This window comes from Chanos chanos, chromosome 5 (genome assembly GCF_902362185.1).
Source record: "Chanos chanos chromosome 5, fChaCha1.1, whole genome shotgun sequence".
Lineage (NCBI taxonomy): Eukaryota > Metazoa > Chordata > Actinopteri > Gonorynchiformes > Chanidae > Chanos > Chanos chanos.
In genome coordinates this window covers 14,944,310-14,968,462 of record NC_044499.1, presented here as the reverse complement: position 1 = coordinate 14,968,462, position 24,153 = coordinate 14,944,310, and the positions used below count along the sequence as shown (strand labels likewise).

The following is a 24,153-nucleotide window of genomic DNA, read 5'->3' as shown; positions in this document are numbered from 1 at the left end:
TTAGCCAGCATCAGCCCGCCATCACCACGACATGCAGTTCATGCATTCAAAACTCTTCTCTCGCACCTTATGTATGGGGGGTCACAGGGTCATTCCTTCCATATGGCTTTATGTATTTGACCATGACTCAGTCTTACCTTTATGGTGTCCAGTGCAAGCTCTATGACAGCACACTGTTTGGGAGTCAGAGCCTTTGCCTCTTCTCTGACCATGTGCTCCTAAACAGCAGGATGCAAAGGAATCCACTTGGTCACAATGTAGAGAAAAGAGTACATGTGGTGCTCATATGGCACAAGGATTATCATATGCTCTCTCCTCCTTTAAATGTACTATGGAGAGGAGCTAGTGAGAGCATAAGAGCTAGCAATGCATTTTAACTTTCTAATGGTCTGGCTTTATGCATTAAACATGAAGTGCATATGTATTTACACAGTGTATGTGGGCGTGAATGTATATACATATGTAGACAAGAATATATTCTAACCATTTTAGACTTTGTGTTTAAACACATGTGTATGTTACCATATGTAACCTTTAGCCTGGTTCTGGAGTAAGCATGGTTATGTTACCTTTAGTTTGGAAAGCTGGCCCAACTCCTTGGCTGCGTTGAAGATGAGCTGAGTGCCCTGTTGATGAAGGAAGGAAAATGTGAAGAAGAGATGAGAAAGAAAAAAAAAATTGACTATCAGTCTTTGTTGTCACTGGTCTGGTGAAAACAGGGCTGGTGAACTGCTTCACAGTAGCACATCATCTCCAACACACACTAGCTCAGACTTTTTATTCGGATGACCTCTGGCACTAGAGTCTAGCTCTGTAACTGTGGTTTGCATGTGAAAGGCAGTAGCTTTACTGTGTAGTAGTCCAAAGCTGGAGGAAACCAGAGAAAAGAAACCCAATAGAACCACAGAGCACCGCAAAGTCCACACAGAGGGCAGTAGAGCACTGTTTTGATACAGAAAGAGTGGCTGACAGAGAGAAACAATGAGGAAAGATATACAGCAGTTCCCTGGGGGAAAATGAGAGGTGAGTAAGAGAGGCCACAAGATAGAGAGAAAGTGAGAGAAACAGAGAGAGAGAGAGAGAGAGAGAGAGAGAGAGAGAGACAAAAGGAAGAAGGTGGACGGCATCATATTGAAAGGGTATCTTTTAAGACAAAGAGGAGTGTCAATCTGTCGTGCACCATGCGACAGCTGAAGGGAGAGAAGGAGAGAGAGATGTGCTTTGGTAAGAGGCCAGGACAAGTTCAGAGGAAGATGTGAGGTAAAGTGGAGTTGGACAGTGGCAAAATGCAAACAAACACATACACACACGCACGCACACACGCAGACACACGCACGCACACGTGCACACACACACGCGCACACACACACACACACTGGCATACTTACAATCATCTGAGGAGATTGATGAGCAGAAAAATGATAACGGAAAACAACAATCAGTGATGAACACGCATCTGAACAAATGCATGAATACACTCGCACACTTGCGCACACACGCACACACACTCACAACCTTGACTTAAAAACACCAGTATCAGCAGATTGTATTAGATTAGTTTATCATATTATTCAATCTGACTATGAACAAGAAGCAACAGTTCTCAATGCACCAGCTTACAGAATTTAATAATCTCTGCTTAGTCTTACATACCACAGTGATTTTGTTTCTCTATAGAGTTTCCATAAGTGTTTCATTGAAATGGCCCATCTCTCAGTACCTGTACAGTCAGCATTAACACAAATACATGCTGAGTGCTGATGGATGGAGGAGAGAAAGGACCTCTTATTACCAGAGGTGTTGATGTGTTAGTATTGATCTGATGGTGTGGTCCCTGGAGCCCACTCTGTGAAATGTTTAAGAGAGTCATGTAGTGCTCTTAGTATCCACACACACCAATACCGTCCGTCTCATGAACTTCAAATCCATCACCTTGGAAATTTAATGGCTTGGCTTATTTCCACCACGTGTGGAAGTAACCTAATTTATGTGTGTATGTGCGTGCGTATACAGCACTGTGTCTATACTCACCGTTTGGTCTGTAAGGGGTGGGAGTACAATGGTTTTCTCCATAGTGTTCATGACCAGTTTCCACAGTTCTTTCAGAACCCTCTTCAGAACAGTCTTCTCACAGATCTTAGCAAACAGCGTCAAACTAGGACGACAAAAACACACTTTAGCCTAAAACAGAATGTACATCTTGCAAGAAGGACCTGTCTTAGATTCTCCTGGCTGTACAGCTCTCAGTGGTAGCACAACACTGATCATTCCTGTCCAACTCTTGACAACTACTGAAAGTGTCTTTATACAGTGTTGGTAGAAAGTGACAAGTGAAGTGATACACACTTGTGCAGTGCATGTTCGTGTGCCTCTGTGACAGTGTCTGTGAGTGGCACAGACTGATTTTATATAGTGTTCAGTTCTGTCTCTCACTTGCTGTCCAGGAAGTCCATAATGGGCTGGAGGACATTATCAGCATCCCCTGTGAGGCTGCTGTTGCCATTGGCAGGAACATTAGCACCTTTCACCTGGCTCAGAATATCCCCCATCTGTCTGACACTCTCCTCAATATGAGGCTGGAAACTACAGAGGACAAGGGAGAGAGAGTCAAAACAAGAAACCAGACAGAAATCAAGATGAGAATGTTTCTTTCTTTCTTTCTTTCTTTCTTTCTTTCTTTCTTTCTTTCTTTCTTTCTTTCTTTCTTTCTGTCTTTCTGTCTTTCTGTCTTTCTCTCTTTCTTTTTTGTACCTGTGCTTTTATTGTACATGGATAAGCAGACATAAAAAGAAAATATGTCTGTCATTACCATTTATTGTATTAATTTGAAACATTTATTTAATGTTCTATTTATTCTGAGTTGAATGACACTGGGTATTATATTTAAGGAATTCTAGGGTGATGACAATGTTCCAGGAAGGGGATTTAAATGGTTCTTTCTTTCTTTCTTTCTTTTTTTCTTTCTTTGAAATATATCTGATAAGATCAACACAACTCACCTGACAGCAAAGATCCTGCTGAGGTCATCCATCACGTTATTAAGTTTGACCTGAAGCTCTTTCAGGAAGTCACTGGCCTCCACATTAAGCTGCAGGGGAAAAAAAGAAAACACAGCACACCACAGAAACGCTGGCTCTATCACTGAGTATACACACTGCCGGGTAAAGAGAGGTGAAGACGTTCAGTAAACAGCGTGACTCAGTGACTGATGTGCCATCCGGTAAAATGCTGTTGCAGAGGCGTACTGCAGGAGAGCAGATGACTCAGAGATTTTGGTGGAGAAAGAGAGTGGGCGTGTTACTGTATTGTGACTCAGAGGAGTAGGAGGTGGGATGGCCGGATTGACAGATGGAGGAGATCATTAAAGAAAGAGGTTTACTGATGGTGTGAGTGACAGAGAAGTGATGAATTAAATATAATAAAATCCTGGGAGAAGCAAATTAAAGGAGAAATAGTCTGATTAAAGTGACAAAGCCTTAAGCTCTCACAGTGTATACTGGATCAGCAAAAAGGGGCTCAATGTTCAGCACTGTTTGATGGGGTGATTCAGTACTAATGCCAATGAGTGATTTAGGCTTGTAAAGAGTTGTTAAAACAGTCAATGAGTGGGGTTTTAAGGAGGAGAAACACTCACATCTTTTCCTCCCATGGCCTCAAACATCTTCTCCAACTGAACTCTCAGCTGCTGAATGTTGTTAATGATGATGCAAGGCTGAAGGAACAGAGACAGCAGAATATTATCAAACATCATTAGCAAAGCACATTCAGTTTCTTTTCTATTCTCTCTCTCTCTCTCTCTCTCTCTCTCTCTCTCACACACACACACACACACACACACGCGCACACACAAACGTACACAAAAAATGGATTCTTTAATGGCAGAGAATGTGAAGATATGGCATGAAAAATGGTTGTAAATGAGATGTGGTAATTTAGCTGAAGAGCTGAGAGAGGTTTTCTGGTATAGTCTATGTCCTCTGGGACCAATTCTGCTTTGAGTCCCTGCAGACTGTGTTCAACTAATTACCCCATCTCCATTCAATTAAATATACAACCACCTGCACTAGACTAATGACAGCATAGCCCTCAGATATCTGACTCTGCGAAAAATAAAATAGCAGAAGAACTGAAGATGAAAATCTATCTTAAATATGATATTATCTGTAACCCCTACTCCATATCAGTGAAAATATCCTTAATTTCATTTTGCAGAATTCAGCTCAGATATAATGTGAATGTTCTACGCTTTCATATGATCAGTCTACTAAGGCCTTGGTCTGACATCCAGCTCTTCTCACATTTTTTCAACAACTGAGAAAGGCACGCACATACGGACATGTGTGCTCACACACACACACACACACACACACACACACACACTTATAGATTTATACACATTTGAAGTTCTTTTTACATACCACTTTCTCCTTGGAGCAGTGATTGGGGAAATCCTTGGCAATGATATCAGCATAAGAAAGAAGCACATTTCCAATTGTCTGGAGAAACACATGAACAGAGAGGGGTATTATTAAGTTAGGATGGTCAGCGGTTGAAAGTATTTGATAGAACAAATCCAAAAGTTGAATGTGATGGAATATCACTTTTTCACTTGGAACTCATTTGGAGGGAACAATTGAATTTCCCACTAAAACATCCACAACTATGTAATAGAGCACCTTAGCAAATCTCTTCATGTAGTTGCCCACTATCTGTGGATCAGGGCACTCGAGTTTCCTGATGATCTCAAAGCTCTGATTGAGCTGAGAGAAAACATCCACCACAGAACAAGAGAACAAGGCATGCTCAGATGTCTGCTGGAACTGCAGGGGAAGAGGAAAGACAGAAAAAGACAGAAGGTGTAAAAGATTGTTTTACAGGCATAAAGTGACATAATATTTATCGTTAATCAATTGTCAGAAACAAATTAAATAAAACAACAAATTTAGACATGTTTAAATGTATATGAAGAGGAAACATGAGCTTATTCATATTTACCCCATCCTTTTTGTCTCTCTCCAGGGCACCATGCAGGAAGTCCCTGGACACTTCCTCATTCTCATCCAACCACATGATGACAAATGGCTCAAACCATCTACAGGACCACAGAGAGGGAGATCAGATCATCCTAATCAACCACACCGTATCATCTCAATTTTTAATTTCACAAAATATTAATCTACAAGGCCGCTATAAAGTGTGCTTTCACAGCGGTGCAATTGTGAATTAACTGGACACGTACATACATGCTGCGAAAGCATGAAGTAAAACTAAAGTATTTGTATACATAGGGAATACTGAAAAATGAATAGTACAGCTATGACTGGTGAGATTGCAGAGACTGTGAATGATCCAAAGGCAGTTCTGTCTGTATGTAGGAGGCAGGACTTACGCAGGGTACTCAGGCACACGACTCTGGAAGTACGGCAGGTCTTTGCAGTATTCATTGTAGAGCCATTTGACCTTAAAGTGCAGGTTCATGTAATCAGCACTCTTACACAACCGGTGCTTCTCGTGCTCTGGAAAGAGAGAGAGACAGAGACAGAGAGTTAAACAACATCTCTACATGACCTGACCTGATCAGCATTGCAATGTGACTCAATGGGACGGACTGATTGATAAACAGATTAACGGAAAAGTATGTGGATGGACAGACAGTATGAAGGGGTGGATGAACGACTGAACAAATGGATCGTATGTGTGTGGATAGATGGCTGGTTATATGGTATTGAGTAATGAAGCAATTCATGGTCAGCTATAAGAGTGGATGAACAAATGAATGGATGAATTAACATAGAAACTAGCTCACCCTCCATTGCATACTTCATGTCCTGAGCAAACATGTTCCACATAACTTCTGCACTGATCTTTCCCACATTCAGCTCCTGAGGAAACCTGCACACAGGGGCTTATGGGTAGTGTCAATCCTATACCATTTACTCAGCAGTATAGCAGCTTTAATATTCACACACACACACACACACACACACACACACACACACACACACACACACACAAAGACAGAGAGTGAGAGAGAGAGAGAGAGGGAGTGAGAGAGAGAGACTCACTGGTTAAGACAGGGTGTGTATGAATTCTTGTCCTCCTCTATGATGGACACTATGAGTGTGATGAGTTTGGACCAGAAGTCCAGGTTTTTGACGCTGGGGCCTTGCTCCTCTGGTGGAACCGTCTTAGACTTAAGAGCAAAATGATATATTGTTACTTCACTACATGTACTACTGCACACATGCTGTTCCATGAACACATAAAACACACATATACATACAATATATACATATACACACAAACTAGCATATGTATCTACACATTTATACCTACACATTGATGCATACATGCACACACACGATCATGCATGCCTATCCACACATCTGTGTCAGAGTATCAAGACAGCCTTCATTGTCTGTTTAACCTGCTATAGATGGCATGTAGAACTGAGAACTGAAATGGACGAGCACACGATACACTGCAGTGCTGCCCTATTCATAACTTTTATTTTGCTGCAGACACAATCAATATTTAATATTCCATGAAATAACTTCAGAGAGCTGTTCAGAGCTTCCTCTACTCAGTAACAGATTAGAGCCTTGTTTAAAACCACCATGACAACACAAGTGTTGAACTAACACAAAAACTCCCTGAGTGATAAAAAGCAAGTACATTTGTCACACACACACACACACACACACACAAGAGAACATTTGGAAGAACAGTCATGTGTCTACTCAATATTAACTGGGTGTTAACAAAGTGTTATCATCTCTGACTGGATGAGAAGTGGCACTCACTGGGTCAGTCTGGTATTCACGGCTGTACAGCTCATGGCAGTTGTTGAAGATGTATTCATATGTGGAGTTCAGACAGGCCTTCACACAGTCCTTCACCACCTGACTCGCTCTAGGAGGACTCTGCAGCTCCTGAACCTGTGGTCACACACACACACACACACACACACACACACACACACACACACAGAGTAGTCAAATTGAAAGTTTCTCTGCAAAGCTACAAGATAAAAGAAATCCCTAAACATAATTGAAACTATCCTGTCATGGTCGACCATTAATTTAAGTGGTTGCCAAATAATAATGCAAGACAAGATGTTTAATCTAAAGGACAGCCAGAGATATGATTAGGAAGATGGAGCTAATGTTTCTGAAAGGACAAAAAGGTGAAGAGACTGCTCTGGAAGGAAAAAAAAGGGAGGGGAAAAAAAGAGCAAAACATCAGAGAAAGTGACATCTGATCAAACCTTCATTCTGAAGAAGGTAATGCTGGTGAGCAGATCTACTGTGGACTTCAGATCCTGCAGTCTCTCAGGACTACTGGCTGGGAAATTATTCTGAAACACACACACACACACACACACATACATACGCACAGATTTAGGAAGAGAGTTGCTCCACACAATGCAGTCTTCCATTTACTTAGCAGATGAAACATTCATCTAGACATCCATCCATCACTCTAAAAAAAGCCAGCACATTGGAATCACTCCCATATATAGTATAAATGTAGCAGTAAAGGAGCCAAGAAAAGAGGATAAGGAGGTACCCGGTACATGGAGAGGTCTATCCTCAGGGAGTTGTGCAGCTGGTCCAGTAACTTGACAAACCTCTCTTTCTGTGGAATACAGCACTCATTCGTATAAACAAGTGAAATTAGGCATATAACAACAACATAACTTCAGTAGGTCACACCAAAATGAGAACCCATTTACGTGCCTGAAATGCCTGTGTATAGTGGTCATGTGGTATTATAGTATAGCAATATGGTAATCTAATACAATATAGCAATCTCATAAAAGCTACATTATTGAGCTGTATTACTGAATGTATATATTTACAATTATTAGAGACAAGTCATAAAATAATGTAAATGTGTCCTCTAAGCTGTAGATCTGGGTGAAATTACACAGTTCCCTTTCTTGACTTTTTTTTTTTTTTTTTTTTTTTAATTTTTACTTCAGACTATAATGAAATTGAATAAGATAATGCTACATGAGAATAAATTTGTATTCACATAGCGTTATCTTAATTTTCTTTGAAGTGTAGGTTAGAATTTCAGTGAATTCAAATCAAAGGTGAACAGATGTGAACTGACCCCAAAGTTGGAGGCAGCGAAGCGGTCAGAGGCGGAGACGTTGTTTGAGGACTGGGTGGTGTGGGCGTAGTAGGCATTGATGTTGGCCAGCAGGGTGCTCATGACTGCGGGCACCCCTGGGCACATGTACTTTGAGGACAGGCAGGCGAAATGTCTGCAGTTAAATAGAAGATGTTGGAACAAAAAGAGTTGTCCAAACATTGTGGAATCGTTTCAAATGAGCTGATGAGCCTGACCAAAAGCCATAATGACAGTCAATCAAAGAGTGATTTGAACAAACAGCCCTATTCCTCAATCCAATTCTGTAACTACTGCAACTCATGACCTCACTGTTGCCTATGGCAACATGCTCTGTTCAATCACTCCAGACCTGTGGCAATGTTCTGGTTTTTGTACACAATCCCAACACAATACAGTATCTTCCAAAGTGGATTGTGGACTCTTAAGAAAAAGCATATTACCCTCACAGACACATCTGAACTCACTGAAACAATAACTTAAGATACTGTTATTTAACTGAATCATACCCAAGTTGCCATACTCTCTCTGTACTCTTGTAATCCCATAGTTCAGCAGAGGAGGCTGTAGAGTAAGCATGGAGGAGCTGTTTGGATTTTGGCAGCTGTAGTTATTGTGGTTCCACGAATGCATCATCATTATTAGCTCCATTGTCAAGGCTGAGGGAAAGCTAATTAGCTGCACCGCCTCAGCAGAATAGCATTGCTCTCTGTCTGTCTGTGGGTCAAGTGCATGGCGGGTTGAGCTGATATGCGACTTAGGCCATGTAATTTATCTCTCTCCGTGCCAGGAATTGAGCTTTAAAGTGCAGTTTAGTCTGACCACAGACTATAACATTCATTATACATTACTGATCTCTTCCATTACAACAGGTTTATTCAATGCTAAGAGTTCTCCTGCCTTCATCTCTGTCAAGGCTGATGTGCATATGTCCTCCAGAGGTCATAACAAATGTAGGTAGCAACAGCATAACAGCCTTTCAAAATGTAATCTCTCTCTATCTTTGTCTCTCTTCCCCTTTTTGTACTTGTCTCTCCTGACTTACGTCATGGCTTGGTAGATGGACTCGACTCCATAGCGCATGGCGAACTCATCCACGATCTCCTGTGCTGTCTCCTCAAAGTAGACCTTCCAGGCATCATCTCCTTTAGCATCAGGAATCTTAACCACACCACCATTCTGCTCCTCAGTTGTGTAGTGGAACAGGTGCTACGCAAAGAGAGTACAGACACATCAGTAATCACCCACAGACAGAGCTGAGAACAGGTTAACAGACGTGACAGACATTTTGTAAGAGAGGATAAAATCACTCTTTTATTGGATTGATAACAAAATGTGTGTTAAGGGAGTTGGTCCAAAATGAATACATACATACAGTTACACACGCATACATATATACACACACTTACACACACATACAGACCTCATGTAAGCAGGTGTACTGAACATGGTATGGGGCCACTGTCTCCTCTCCTTTGATCTCCACACTGATGTGCATGCGGATAGCTCCTGACACGGCAGACTTATCTGTCCGTTTATCTGTGTATGGGAAAACAGGAGAGACACCTTCATCGTTACTTTGTTTGGCGTCAGGTTATACCAGCCATAAATCATAGCTAATACACACTCCATTCACTCACCCAGGTTGTACCAAACACAAATCATAACCAACACGTACTCCATTCACTCACCCAGGTTATACCAAACATCCATCTCTCCACTGAGGGTCCGGACCTCAATGATGGTTTGTCCCAAAAAGTCATCAGACTCTCGTTTAAACCTCTGTTTTACACGGGACTTAATGTCATCATCTTCATCCCACACTCGCACCTTTATCCGGTCTGAGGAGTTGTGGCATTCACTGACAACACAAACACAGAGAGTGTGCACCACAAATACAGCCACTCAGCATCTGCCATTTCTGAGGGCAGTTTAGTCCAGTTTCAGTTACTGTGATGTTTCTGGATGTTTCCAGTATTAGATGTGATTCTGTGTTAAAATTTACTAATATGGGCCAGTGAGTCAATTACAGTGAATAACTACAATAATATAAGTAGTTTATGACAAATAAAGGAAAATGGGCCCTAGCCTCTAAAATATACAGAATAAAAACTGCATGTCAAGCATGCGAATGAAGCACAGATGGAGAAAGGTCATGTGACACAACAAAGGCACATAATGCTGCACTCACAAATGGAAGCTTTCATCCCACACTGGGTTGAGGTTGCCATAAATAGTCTTGGTCCTTTTCTTGGTCTTTCCCACCTGCACAGTGACATAGGGGTCACTGGAGCCCGTCTTGTCTTTGGCCTGTAGGCCCTGAGCACACACCACTGACACAGGGAAGGAAGATAAATATAGGTAAGCCAAAAAAAAAAACACACGCGCATTCAGATGTTCTCATTCCCAAATATGTATGTGGAGGTTGAGTGTAATGCCTTTATAATGCCTATAAGTAACAGTTTAAAATCTTTCTCAGTTAATTAGAAATGAACATGTACTGATGTAAAGGGTTCTGCTATTCTTTGATTAGTTTTCCTGAATGTTTATGCTTGTTGTATTTGACCATTCACTATAAACCATACAAAAGAAGTTGATAAGGTGGCTATAGGTGGAAAGTCTGTGGTGTATGTATTCCTCTCACGGTGAAGTCAGTGGTGTATGTATTCCTCTTGATGAAACCAAACTACCGCTGTTTTCTGCTTACGCCACCTGTACATTGAAGTGCTCTGTTGTACCCCAGAAAATAACCTCTTGGTATAGATATTTTCCCCTGTTATAAGGTCAAGAAGTAATGCCTGTCCCGAGGTAACGCCACAAGGGCTCATCTGGTTCTAAGGCCAGGGACAGCCATAGAGTAAACAACCCGGTACTGTCTGTTCTGTGCTGTAGATTAGAGTTCCCGTCGACATCAATGTAACTGTCTGTGTAGAAGTTATTCATTTCTGTTTACATCATGACTAACTGATTCATGGTGACTGTGCTATCTGACTGGTATATGCTTGAGGTGGCTCCCTGCGCAGGCTGTGCGCTGAAATAAACTTCAAGTCCTTGACTTCGTCCACCTGGTCCTTTCACAATTGTTGGCGTTGCATTTGAATCCATCACTCTCATCATGAAGTCAGTGGTGTATGTATTCCTCTCATGGTGAAGTCAATGGTGTATGTGTTCCTCGGTGATGCTGCTGTCCAAATAGCCGAGGTTATTACACATGATAAATCACTAATAGTGTGTTATGTGACTGGTAATGACCTGTGATGCTAATCTTGGCCGACCATTTGGATGTCCCATCCAACACGCTCTGTTTGATCTGCTTCATCTGTGTGCCATGAGCAGCCTTAACGACACCAAAGACCTCCTGGATTAACTCAAAGATTTCTGGTTTGTTCCGCTCACGGATCTTCATACGGTCTTTCAGAACCATAATAATGTTCTGGGTACGGTCTTCAGCCCCATGCTTAGAGCTCTTCTCTGCAGCTCCTAATACACACACACACAACATAACCAGAGTTTCAGCTGAAACAAAAACAAAAACCAAAAACCAAAACAATTAAACTGTAATGGAGCCATACTGCATCAAAAGTTAAGACCCAGCTTCACGTCACTTCAGTGCTGGATTAAGGGAGAAGTTTATATTTCGTACTAATGTATGAATATTACATACTAAAATAATGCTGAGACTTCATGAGGAGCAGTTAAGCAGTAGACTGTACATCACTGGGTTAAGCACAGGAATGACACAAAGAAATACAGAGAGTTATGTGCTGAATAAACAGGATCATAAACTATAGGCTCACTCTGTAGGCAGTCAGCATTCAGCAGGTCCTGGCACTTTTCATGGCATTTGACCCCACACTCGGTACAACGCATGCCCTGTCGGGCAATGCCCCACAGCAGTCCCTCACACTCATAACAGTAGGTGGGTGTGGTGGCCGTCCAGACCTCAAAGTTATGTGGTGTGGTGCAAGAGATGGGGTAGATCAGAGCTTGCAATGTCTTCTTATATACATGACTCTTCTGCAGGCAGTGAGAGGAGGAAAAACAAGATGGTGAAAGGATTGTCTTAATATTTATTCAATCCATCCTAACTCTCAGAAACAAATGGATAGTGAGAGAGAGAGACAGTGCTTACCAGTTCCTCATTGTTCAGTGTGCTACAGGCCATGGCTGAGGTTATTCCAGCCTTCCGAGAGTTCTGAACCAAAGACTGAGAGGGAGTGCATGAGAGACAGAACAGGAAAGAGAGAAAAAAAACAGGAGGTATATAGAGTTAAGAGTTTAGATAGGCTAAAAATATTGGCCAGTCATAACCATGTTGAATAAGTCCTTTTGAAACACTTGATAGTCAGTTACTCACCATTGCCTTTATTCCAAGAAAGAATGGGAAAAGAAGAGAGAGAACACTGTGTTAAACACCTTCAAGACAAATGGTACAAAATTTAAATAGAACACAATGTACTAAAACTGATCTCACTTTATTAAATGTCAGTTCTATTCCCACCAGATAAAAGGACACCTTTATGCCATAGCTACTCCAGGTTAAATTACATTTAAAGAGTTGGTATCTTAATTATTGTATACCAGTAATGTGTTTAACTGTCACAAACAGCCTGAGGGAAATAATGTATAATAAAATAAAACATTGATTTCTGTGTTGTCTCTGCATTTTTACACATTCTGTGGCACTTTTGTGAGTACATGGAGGTGAATTCCATATACTTTCACTAATGGACCCAAAATGAGCACACAGAGCACATATTAGAAGATCTACAGTAGGGCTGTCACGATATCAGATTTTCACTACGCGATTATCGTGGCCAACAGAATTCACGATAACAATATTGTCGTGATATCTACAGAAAAATTGAACAAAATAATAATAGCAATGCTGTCAGTCAAATTCATCTTCATCTTAAATTTGTTTATTGTGTGTTTTGTCTTTTTTTTGGCAAATGAATTACACTCAAAATACGAGTATAGTGAGGTGGAGAGTCTGTAACCATAATCATACAAAAGCATATGAAAAGAACAGTTACACTCCTTAGTCTGATAGTGAAAAGGCAACCAGATGAACTGATAAACAAAATAAACAAAAGATCCCCAAGACCTAACATCTGCCATCAATACAATGTCAACTCAGACAAAATCACTTGCAGGGAGCTTGCGCTTCTACTCCCACAGTTTTTCACGACACCAATCCCATTCCAGTGGTAAAAGGTCCATCCTAATGCCTAGTAGTTTGCTTGTATACAGCTAATTGATCGGTCCACTCGTTTTTTTTAATTGCCGTTTTTAATCTCTTAATTTCTCACTGAGACTGTAACTGGGGGGTCAGTAGGACCCAGCGGAAAAACAAGACGCAGCACATCGTTTAGGCCCTGTTTCATTGGTTTACATGTATATATAATGTACTGTTAAACCAATGTAATGGAACTCTCTTAATGTGTTTCAGTTTTAACAACACTATTTGTCTTTTGGTTATTAATGTACTTGCTGAATGTTCATAGCCTAACGACTGTCAGCAAAGCTCGTGATCTGCTGGGTAAACAACCTCACGTAGCCAGCATGTCACTGTCTGTGGCTGAGAATCACTGGTTCTTTGCAAAAGGTACAGAATTTTTAATAGGAATATTTGCTCTTGTTCTTAAGCATTATGATTATTGACTGCTGTTTGTTTGATTGGTCCACTGTTTTTTGTTTGTTTGTTTTTTTTTTTAAATTGCCATTTTTAAAATCCTGTTTTCCCATTGAAAATGAATGGGGAAAGTTTTAGGTCTCTAGTGCTACAGCGATGGATTGCACACAGTGGCAGTCGATAGTTGGATTCTGTGGTCTTTTGCCCCATGACTACATTTCAGCTGGAGACAGATTGAGTATTTCGACAGTTAAGATTCGATGATGCTGTGGCATTTTCTCGCGGAAATGCATCTCTAGTTTATGATATTATCGTATGTGTATTATCAACGTGATATCAATATTTAATTTTTTAAATATCATGGTTATTGTCAATACCGGTATATTGTGACACCCCTAATCTACAGTAACACAATTGTGCCTCACTGAGGAACAAAATGGTCAAATCCAGTGTTACTCTTTCATATGTCAGACTGCCTCTAGTGTTTCATAGTCCTGCCCTACTCTAAGCACTTGACTGCTCCTCTTGGTCAGTGAGATGCCTGGTGTGATCCAGCTACCAGCCTGTTTACTAGCTTTTCATTCAGTCCACTCAGCAAATTACACACACGCCTGAGTCACAGAAAAAGCCCCATTAACATTGACTTCCTGTCAAAATGCCACCTTCCAAAACAGTAATCTTTTATAACGTCCCATCATCCTCCAGCTTCTGGACATCAGTAAGAGAGAGAGAGCGAGAAAGGGAGGGGGGCGTTTCCTGGTCTAATACAGAATCAGAGAGAACCAGGAAGTGATGCGGCTTGATGCATCACTTCTCATAAACTGATTACTGAAGCTTTATGGATGTCTGATGCATATGAATTATGCAGTGCTGCTTAACGTGCCTAACTCACTTAAAGTGACCTTACACACTGTGATTCCGATTAACAAGACAGTATGATGGAGGAGGAAGGGGAAGGGGTGTCTCTCACCAGATCTCTGACCAGTGGGATGGCTTTCCTTTTTCGCAGGTCAGGCATACTGTCAATGCTGTACAAAGCTCCACCCATTCTGCAGAAACAAAGGAAAGTCGTGAAGTCAGTTTATTGCATTTTCTAATGTGTTCTCTTTAAACTTCTTCCTTTGGTCTTGTTTTTTTTTTTATTATTTACAAAGTATTAAAAGTGCTTGACATATTTCCAAAGCACAGTACATTTATTCCAAATGTATCAAACAAACAAGGAAGACAGACATCTGCATGACACCTCAGGGGACCACCCATGATCAAGATCAAACTCTGCGCTATATCTCTTCATGATTTATAATTAGTTGGCCTGTATGCAACCTTACACCAGACCCGCCAGTAGAACCCATGCATGCTCACGTGTGTGTCGACATTAAATTAGTCTCTGTTTTCTTTACTTCTTTTTTCATTTCAGTTTTCATTTCATTATAATGCTTTACTTATTTGGTTGTAGTATCTTACCCTTCTTTAAACCACAGTGACTGTGACCCATCTGTCTCCCCTCGTGCCTGAGAAAAGAAAGTGAAAGAGAGAGGGAGGGAAAGGGGGAGAAAGAAAGAGAGAGAGAAAGGGAAGGGAATGAAGGAAAGAGAGAGGTGCATCTAATTTAGCCTCAAGAGATTGCTTCTTAGACCCTGACTGTCTGATTAGCTCTGACCCAAAACGGAAGCACATATTTTTATTCGAGTCTTCAAAGAAGATGCACAGTCTCTCAAACCACAGAGTTGTTAAAGAGATTTAAAAGGCACTCACCAATCCAAATGTACCCAAGAGATTTAACTTAACTACATATTACTGTTTTCTCTTCATTGTAGGATGAAACGATCAAATTAATTTGGATCAACCCAGAGTATGACACGCTAGCCAACATAAACCTACCAAGGCCTATTAAATGGAGGAATTATAAATGTTAGCTGTTGAACAAGATGTCTTGAAATTTGTCAAGTTCTTTGACCTTAAATACTCTCGGTACTCTGAAAACAGGGTAGAACCTGTAATTAAATTATAAATCATTGTATCCTGTTCCTCCCCTAATATAAGTTTATGACTATAAAACACTACAACCCAGAAAACATGTCTTTGGGTGAACAGCGAGTGAAAAATTGCTGACTAGAGGCTTCCCAAGAGACTTTCCTGCGTCATCAGCTAGGAGGCAAACAGCCTAAAACCAAAAAATTTCAAACGTTCAACACAACACACCCCACACAACCTATAAACAAGGCAATGAATGATTTGCTGTTTGCAGTATGAGCCAAAATGAAGGAAGTGTTGGCAACTGTATGCAGTGGGATAAAGAGCATGTGCTTGCTGAGTTTGTGTACTATGCAAAATTCCATGTGCACTCTTCCTGTCAGTGCTGCTATTACCTCAGATATTAAATCCATAACACAAATTCAACACAGACAACCATATAACCTACACAAAGCCACGACGACAGTCACACCACCAATACAAACCCACCTGACATTCTGCTCCAATCACGGCCCATCTGAGTGAGCATGCAAATCGCTATAACATTGACAAGAAACTGGAAAGAAACAAAAATGGTGGGATACAAACAGATAACAAAAAAAAAGAAAAGACAATCAACAAAAGAAAAACAACAACGACAACAAGTAAAGAAAAGCGATGTGACAAATTGCAAAAGAAACATGGCAGCAGTTTACTTTACCAGCAGCGCTGCAAAGTTTTAAAAAATCAGAAATTTACAAAACATGCAAATGCGAAAAAATCAAGTCATAATAATAATGAACTGCGGAATTTGAGCTTCTTTGTGAAAGGCTGAGTTTGTGTGAGTTAGTGAGGACATAGCAATGGTTTTTGGAGCGGCGTTGCCGATGGTTTACTGAACACATGCGAAAACCTGCCTCCAAACACAGCTCACCCATAAATCTATTTACCCCAGATTAACCCTAATTTTAAACATGGTGAATTAAATACCCAACCTAGCCTGGATCCATTAAAATCATGTAAAACAACCACATAGCTGAATCCTGTCCACATTCTGTTTGTGTATGACTTATCTCCATTAGCCGGATGTTGGGGATATGGTACAAGGAACAAGGCCTACCTCCTGTAACTGCTGTCGAACTTTGTTGAAGAGTCGAAGCCAGTTTTCCTTAGCTCGGACTGCTGGATCCACGGGCTCCTTTGGTTCTTCAGGCACTGGCTCACTAGAGAGGGAGAATGATCATCAGTGGAAAAAAAAAAGCTATCCTCAGTTCAGTCAATTCAAATGGCCTCATGATAAAGTTGATAAAAATAGCTCAGTACTGCTTTTCTGCAGTAAGGGAGGCAGTAAGTGAGGTTCATTACATGATCTTTGTGGGTTTGTATACCCTGATATTTAAAGTACAATCTATTTTAGCCATGCGATATCCATCTAATCCACTCTGATCAATTATTAATGTATATATTTCAACACAAACGCCTTCATACCACTTTGGGGCTATATTTCAATGTGGTAAATATATCAGTTGGTAGGAATAGTGGAAATGCCAGTATAACCTCTCAGGCTCCAGTTGTTTTTCTTCTTCCAGCAGTGGAGAAGAAGGGGGTATCTCTTCTTCCTTCTCTTCAAGAGGCGCTTCATCTACAGGAAACTGTTCCTCCTCCTCTGGTGGAGGTTCTTCCATTTTCAAAAGTTCCTCCATGGCCAGAGATTCTTGTGTTGGGGTGGGATGTTTTGGTGAGGAATCTGGAGGTTGGGGAGTGGTCGTAGGAGCTTGAGAAGGGGGCTCTGTTGGTTTGCTTGGCACTGGTGTTGGAGCAGGTGTTGACTGATCTGTAGGGGGCGGAGGTTGGGCATTTAGGACCTGGGGTGGAGGCACTGGGGCTTGGGCTGAAGGCTGAGGCTGAGGATGTGGTGTTGGTGCAGGAGGCTGAGGAGGTGCAGAGGAGCCCAAACCAAACACAGCAGTTAGTGGCTTGGCCATAGCAAAGAAAGACTGGACAGAGGGAATCGGACCTGACGATTGCTGAGGGGGTGGGGGTTGTCGCGGGGGCTGCTGATTTGGAGGTTGCTGGGTAGGTGGTTTTGTTGGTGGCTGGATTTGTGGCTGAGTTTGTGACTGACTGGGTGGTTGAGTGGGTGGTTGGATGGACTGTTGAGATGTATTCTGTGACTGTGGTGTCTGCTGCTGCTGCTGCTGCTGCTGTTGCTGCTGATGTAACGAGGGCTGTTTCTCCAGCGGAGGTCTGGAGGTGGATGCGCCCAGAGTTGGAGCTGTGCTGGTTGGAGTAGGTGTATATGGGGTCTCCTGGTCCTCACTCAGCGTTCCATCCAGAGGGTACAGATCTTCATCTTCATAGATCAGATCCTCCTCTCCCTCATACAAGTCCTCAGGCTCCTCAGCATACAGGTCGCCATCTTCCTCCTCGTAGAGTGCTCCTTCCTCTCCACCATCCCGGCTATATCCAGCCTCGTCACTGTACGCTCCTTGGGTCTCGTCCCAGTCGGGAGATCCCTTGCTATAGCTGACAGAGGAGTGACAGGAATGATAGGAGTCGTTTTCATCATACAGCTCCCTCTCTCCATACTCCACACTCAGCTGAGAACTGCAGCGACTCAGCTCCGCCGAGGATGCATAGCTCCCTGTGGGACTGAGAGGGGAGACATGGAATAGTGAAATACTGAACGAGACTCAGAGGAAATGGGCTAAACATTCAACACATGAAATCATCTTGGATGGAAAAAGACTCCCAAAGTTGAAAAGGTTGGTTGATACGCTTGTGCAGTATGAATGGAAATACATCCATGTATATTGTGTAATCACTTCTGTATCTGAATTCCCTTCAAGTCTAATTATTTTCAGGATGCTCAGTATTCCTCTTCATTCTTCTGTTTATACAAACAGTGTTCAACACAAAGCTTAATCTTTGGACAACTTTTTCTAAACTAGCTTGAGGGCTTTGCAAACATTAAAAAATAAGCGATTTAACGAGACAAGGAGTGAAAAGTAAACCCGTTATACATTTTAAATGTAGATATTTTGTGTAACTAAAAAACATCTGGTGTGGGCTAAAAAAAGTGTATAGAAAGACACAGTGATGGATAAGGGAATGTTTAGGTTGGAGACTGAGTGAGAGAGACACAGAACAAGATAGAGAGATAGAAAGATAGAGAGATGGAGAGAGGAGGAAGTTGATATGGTTTCTATTTTTAATTTTTTTGGAGGAAGTACAAAATGCAGCACATGCTATGAAAGATTCAACATGAAGATGTAACATCCCCATGATGTCTCACACCAAAAGTGATAGAAAGTCGCACACTGCAACTAAGAACATCAGAAAAAAAAACCACTCCCCAAGTAAACACCAAGTAAACGTGCTATCAATATAACAATTAAATTAATTTAAAATTAATGTCCTATGCGTTTGACAATGTAGAACACAGAAACAAGATTCTATGAATTTATCGATCTTCTTTGTCAAGTTAAATTGTGACAGTCTACTTAATATATTGTTTTTGTTTTAAAGTAAGTCTTTTCAAGTTTTTCAAGCAGCAAATGTACCTCCTTTTAATACATGTACTGCATGCAAGAGAACTCATATATTAGGAACAGATGAATTCAAAGTGCTCTCCACCTCAAACAGCTGAATTTGTTGAGTTTTCTACAAAGGACTGCATTTTCGTCAGCAGTATGTTAGCAGCAGAACATATACAGGTTACTACTCTGAGGGACCATCACAGACGATTTCATCTCAGGCTCTGCTCTCAGTGTTTTAACACACTATGATGGTACAATAGTGAACACTGACAATAAAGCATACAAAACACAGTCGACTAACACACATAGGGAAGAGATGTTAGAGCCAGAAAAGAGACTAGAAGCATCTGCAGAGATGACAAAAAAAGAAATGTTAGCAAACAGAGAGAAGAGGAGCACAACACTCAAGAATGATGAATGAGGCTATTAAAGGAGAAGTGAAGAGGGAGAATACACAGGCACAGAAACACACACCCACATACGCACACACAGAGGCATGCGCAAATACTGGCACAGAAAAACACATACACAAGCACTTACACATATGTATACTCTCACAATGCACACTCATTAATGCACACTCTCTCACATGCACTTCCTCACGTCTGCGAACTATTGACCACCAAATCGTTTACTGAATAATGCATGAGACAATAGAGACCAAACAGGTAACACAATGCTGCTTTAGCAGAGAAAATATCCCAGGACAGGACACAAACATACTGTGATAACCCACATACATGTTTAAAAAGGCCAAGCAGGACAAAACACCACACATACTGCTTGACCTCACACTCATGATATAGCTTTGCAGACTCTATTTAGAATATGGATAGTACAAGCATGTAAAAGCATGGGTCATTGTAATTACTGAATATAAAGATAGATTGGCATACACACACACACATGCAAATACACACACATACACAAAAACACGCGCACGCACACACACACACACACACACACACACACACACACACACACACAGAGTCAGATTCTCTAAACCTCCATTTAAAAAACAGTGTGTAACCAATGTGTATAGTAGGAACTGATCATTTGATCACATAGACAGCTGAATAACATACCAAACACAACCCAACACACTGAAGCTTCTCCTCCTCATGTCCTCTTGGTTTCTCACCTGATGACTCTCTGGTTGTCATAGTCGAGGTCATAGCTGTTGATGGACCGCGTGTAGGAGCCGCGGGAGCCCCGGTGCTGATGACTCATGGGATACTGGTGGACGGAGGCATTGGGCTGAGATGTGGTGTAGAAGGGTGGTGGGATGCTGTTACTGGTCTCACTGCGATAGTCACTGTCCCGGTCATCCACCGCACTGTCTGGATCATCATCTTCACCACAACATTCACAAATACACACCATCAGACAGATGTGTTAAATGTGCTCATAACCTAACTCTGAACCGTCACAGCCTGAACGATTATTACCCAGAGTGTGAAAACCACACACTCCAACCTCCAAAACATTCCAGCCTAATTATACTGATGTATAATTATTATAAAGTTTCCATTGAAACCTCAAACAGGACATTTAAAAACCTGGAACTAAAATAATTACATTAAAAAATGCCAGTTAATGTTGTAACTGGTCCCATTCTTACAAAGCTAAATGCACCACACCATTCAGAAGAGCAGTTTAGCTCATGATCTTGGAGAATTCCCTTAGGGATACTCAAAGACACTGGGCTAGACAGACCATTCAGAGTGCCGGAGTACTTTCACTACTCAGAGAGGAGACAGAGACTTGGTTATTACCTTCATATATCACAGATGATGACCACCACAGGGAGAGAGGAACACTGAGATCAGTTATCTGACAGGTTAAACACTCATTTACCTATGGGCACCATCTGCTCTGCTCTGTTCTGCTCCGTAATGAACGCCCTGTATATGTGAGCTAAAAGAACTGAGTTGCTTTAAATACACTTAACACTTAACTCTCTTATCTGATATGGATCTGCTCTCTGAAGGTCAAAGAAAGTGGTTTCACTGGGGCAGAGGAGATTGATGGGTAAAACAACAGGTACACTGACTCACTTTGCTGATCTCCCCAAAGACTCCAGTTACCTAAAATAAAAAAAGAACATAGATTGATGTAGTTTGGCATTTTCAATAGGGTACGAAAATTAACTAAAATTTATGTCATGGATAAGCAAAGCATCCACTGGAAATATAGAACACTTAAGTATTCATTCCAACATTTCATAATAAAAGCCTAGAGTTCCTGAGCAGTGAAGTAACTGAGAGTTTTCAGAGCCCCAGCTCCTCAGTAATGGGGCTGTCTATATCTGCTTTATATATTCATGAACAAACTCCTAAGGAAGAGCATGTGACAAGCAGACATTGAGGATGCCATGAGAATGGACAGCATCTCTATACAGTCTCTTCTTAAAGGATCTATTGATTAGAAATGTAACCCAGAAGAGTGTGGGATATGGCAGCGTCTGGTTTAAGTCAGACTGTCTTTGTGACTCCTCCTCAAACACTTTAAGTCAGGGAGGACTATTGCCATGGTGACGCCTCAGTGCACCACGATTAACACCATGTGAGGCTGGCAGCCAGCCAATGACAGGCCCCTGCTGTCTGCCCTTCCCCAAGGGTGCTGTGTCAGCGACTCAGGCAGACAGAGAGAGAGAGACTGTGTGTGTGTGTGTGTGTAGAGAGAGAGAGGAAGTCAGCTCTCATTGATAATCTTACTCCCATTCAGAACACTACCTGACATTGCCATATCTCTCATTCATATTTCATACAAAGCCATCAGAGACAACTTCAAAGCTCTACAAAATGGATTGTGAGGAAGTCTAATGGGTAAATTCTCATACACGCAATATGTCAGCGAGGGTGAGGGAGCTGATTACTTATGGCGTAGCCCGACTAGTTAATGACGTGGTGAAAGTTCAGACATACAGATGCTCTGAAGGCAGCTAGATTTTGGTTGAAGGTTAGGGATGAGGTAGAAGGTTAAGTTACTGGCAGACTTTGGTCCATCTAACCCTCAGAGAAACTTTCAGACTCTGAAACGGTAATGTGGGCAGAATGACGTCACAGTGACTCACAGCACTGAGTTCCAGGGACAGGCAGAGGACGCTCCTGCTCTTCCTGATACGTGTACTGAAACACAAACACCACAGCACTGCATATGAGAGGGCTCCACTACATTATGCCATGCACAATCAATCTGTGAGTTTATAACAACACAACTGCTATTAGACTTCTTTTCTTTTATTCATTTACCGTAGTATATTTAGTGCTGGCTTTTAGTTACATTCTTTTTTCACATGTAAATTCAAAGCCAAACCTTAAATACTAGGGAAACTGGGATAAAATGGTATCACTATGCTTGATTCCCATTGCTTTTCTTAATTTGAAGGTATTTTGTCTAGGCTGAACACTGAGCACCAGGAAATAGTTGGAAGATTCTGGAAAAGATCTCAGACAGTGACTTACATCCTGGTCCCGCATAGCGTTGAGCTGCTCCAGTTTTTTGGCCCAATAGCGAGCTTCCTCCTCTGGGATATCTGGAACAGTGACCACAATAAACCTCAATCAAGGACTCAGCATTCTGAGTGTGTGTGTGTGTGTGTGTGTGTGTGTGTGTGTGTGTGAGTGTGTGTATGTGTGTGAGTGTGTGTGTGATAGAGAGAGAGAGAGAGAGAGAGAGAGAGAGAGAGAAGAGAAGAGAAGAGAAGAGAAGAGAATTCTCACATGCCTTAACCTTCCGTCTCAGCAATTCGTTCAAACAAAAATAGAAGCTTTCAATTGACTGGAAATATTATTTTCATAGAAAAGTGATCCAACATGCATCTGCTCTTCTCAGTGTCTCAGGGCTTGAGACACTGAGTCAGCAGTGTACATGATAGATGCTGTATTTCCAGTTTTAACAACAACTTTAAAGATATTTTCCTAATTACATTTTGTAGGTAGAATTATGGGTCTACAATGCGTCTTCCTGACTGCCTTATTTTATATCAATACTGAGGAGAGTTTCATTACGAATTCAAATACCACCTGGAATCATGTGTAAAGAATCAATAACTGATACATAGTTAATACTGTGTGGGAGTAATGTGTGTGTGCTTTACCTAGTGGCAGTTCAAAGCGCGTGTCCAGGAGAACCCGGTGGAATGTAGGATCTTTGGTTCCACAGATTTCATTATCTGCCATGATAACCTGAGAGTCCAGGGTAAGCCACTCCCCTGGGCCCTCCTATGTAACACACACACACACAGAACACACACACACATACACACACAGTCAGATTCTCTACGCCTCCCTTAAAAAAATACAAACAAATATACTACACTCTCCTGCCATTGTATATAGAACAAACTGTTCATTTTCATCATGTACAGCTCTGAATAATATGCTGAACACAACTGAACACACTGAAGTTTTCCTGTTGAGAATATTCATGTAACACGTTATAAACAGAGAAAAACACCAAAGAAAAACTCTGAACTGCAGTCAGTCTCCCTCTGCTCCCTGTCATCAGAATAAAAAAGAAATACACAAAAAAAATTCCAACCAATTCCCAAAACCACTTCTGTTATAAAACTAAGAGATATAAAAATACAGTTAGAGCACTCAGAGGGTACACACAGCAAAACACTCATCTATAATAGAGAATGGATTCTGCATTATTCATACACAGTTAGAGACGCAAGCAGCAAAAAAAGAAAAGCACATGGTCATTTATAAGAGAGCATTTCAGAGCAAGCAAAAGACTGAACAGAAATGGCTGTTACTCAGAATTACGTAAGGGTCCAGGCCGCTTCACCCACTGAATGTACATTATTAGAGTCTTTTAAATGACATAATCACAGTTACCCCCACAGGATATAACAGAGAAGACATTTTCAGCTGTAGTATT

General features: G+C 41.3%; 1 protein-coding gene across 1 annotated transcript in view; it reads right to left on the bottom strand.

The window, feature by feature from the left end:
• The window catches only part of LOC115811681 (protein unc-13 homolog A), a 36,125-nt gene that overhangs the window by 2,966 nt on the left and 9,006 nt on the right, over positions 1-24,153 (bottom strand). Inside the window, exons 5-37 of the mRNA XM_030773990.1 lie at positions 23,366-23,489; positions 22,731-22,801; positions 22,340-22,394; positions 21,321-21,350; positions 20,405-20,615; positions 17,282-18,376; positions 16,845-16,947; positions 15,236-15,282; positions 14,742-14,820; positions 12,494-12,499; positions 12,269-12,343; positions 11,934-12,153; positions 11,389-11,616; positions 10,328-10,469; positions 9,828-9,997; positions 9,560-9,675; positions 9,182-9,345; positions 8,119-8,272; positions 7,570-7,638; positions 7,268-7,357; positions 6,804-6,938; positions 6,066-6,193; positions 5,807-5,892; positions 5,390-5,516; positions 4,996-5,092; positions 4,677-4,820; positions 4,419-4,496; positions 3,635-3,712; positions 3,000-3,088; positions 2,434-2,583; positions 2,032-2,155; positions 570-626; positions 138-218 (exon numbers count right to left, since the gene is read on the bottom strand). Of these exons, the coding sequence (XP_030629850.1) occupies positions 138-218; positions 570-626; positions 2,032-2,155; positions 2,434-2,583; positions 3,000-3,088; positions 3,635-3,712; positions 4,419-4,496; positions 4,677-4,820; positions 4,996-5,092; positions 5,390-5,516; positions 5,807-5,892; positions 6,066-6,193; positions 6,804-6,938; positions 7,268-7,357; positions 7,570-7,638; positions 8,119-8,272; positions 9,182-9,345; positions 9,560-9,675; positions 9,828-9,997; positions 10,328-10,469; positions 11,389-11,616; positions 11,934-12,153; positions 12,269-12,343; positions 12,494-12,499; positions 14,742-14,820; positions 15,236-15,282; positions 16,845-16,947; positions 17,282-18,376; positions 20,405-20,615; positions 21,321-21,350; positions 22,340-22,394; positions 22,731-22,801; positions 23,366-23,489 (4,623 nt within the window). The remainder of the gene's footprint in view (positions 1-137; positions 219-569; positions 627-2,031; positions 2,156-2,433; positions 2,584-2,999; positions 3,089-3,634; positions 3,713-4,418; positions 4,497-4,676; positions 4,821-4,995; positions 5,093-5,389; positions 5,517-5,806; positions 5,893-6,065; positions 6,194-6,803; positions 6,939-7,267; positions 7,358-7,569; positions 7,639-8,118; positions 8,273-9,181; positions 9,346-9,559; positions 9,676-9,827; positions 9,998-10,327; positions 10,470-11,388; positions 11,617-11,933; positions 12,154-12,268; positions 12,344-12,493; positions 12,500-14,741; positions 14,821-15,235; positions 15,283-16,844; positions 16,948-17,281; positions 18,377-20,404; positions 20,616-21,320; positions 21,351-22,339; positions 22,395-22,730; positions 22,802-23,365; positions 23,490-24,153) is intronic.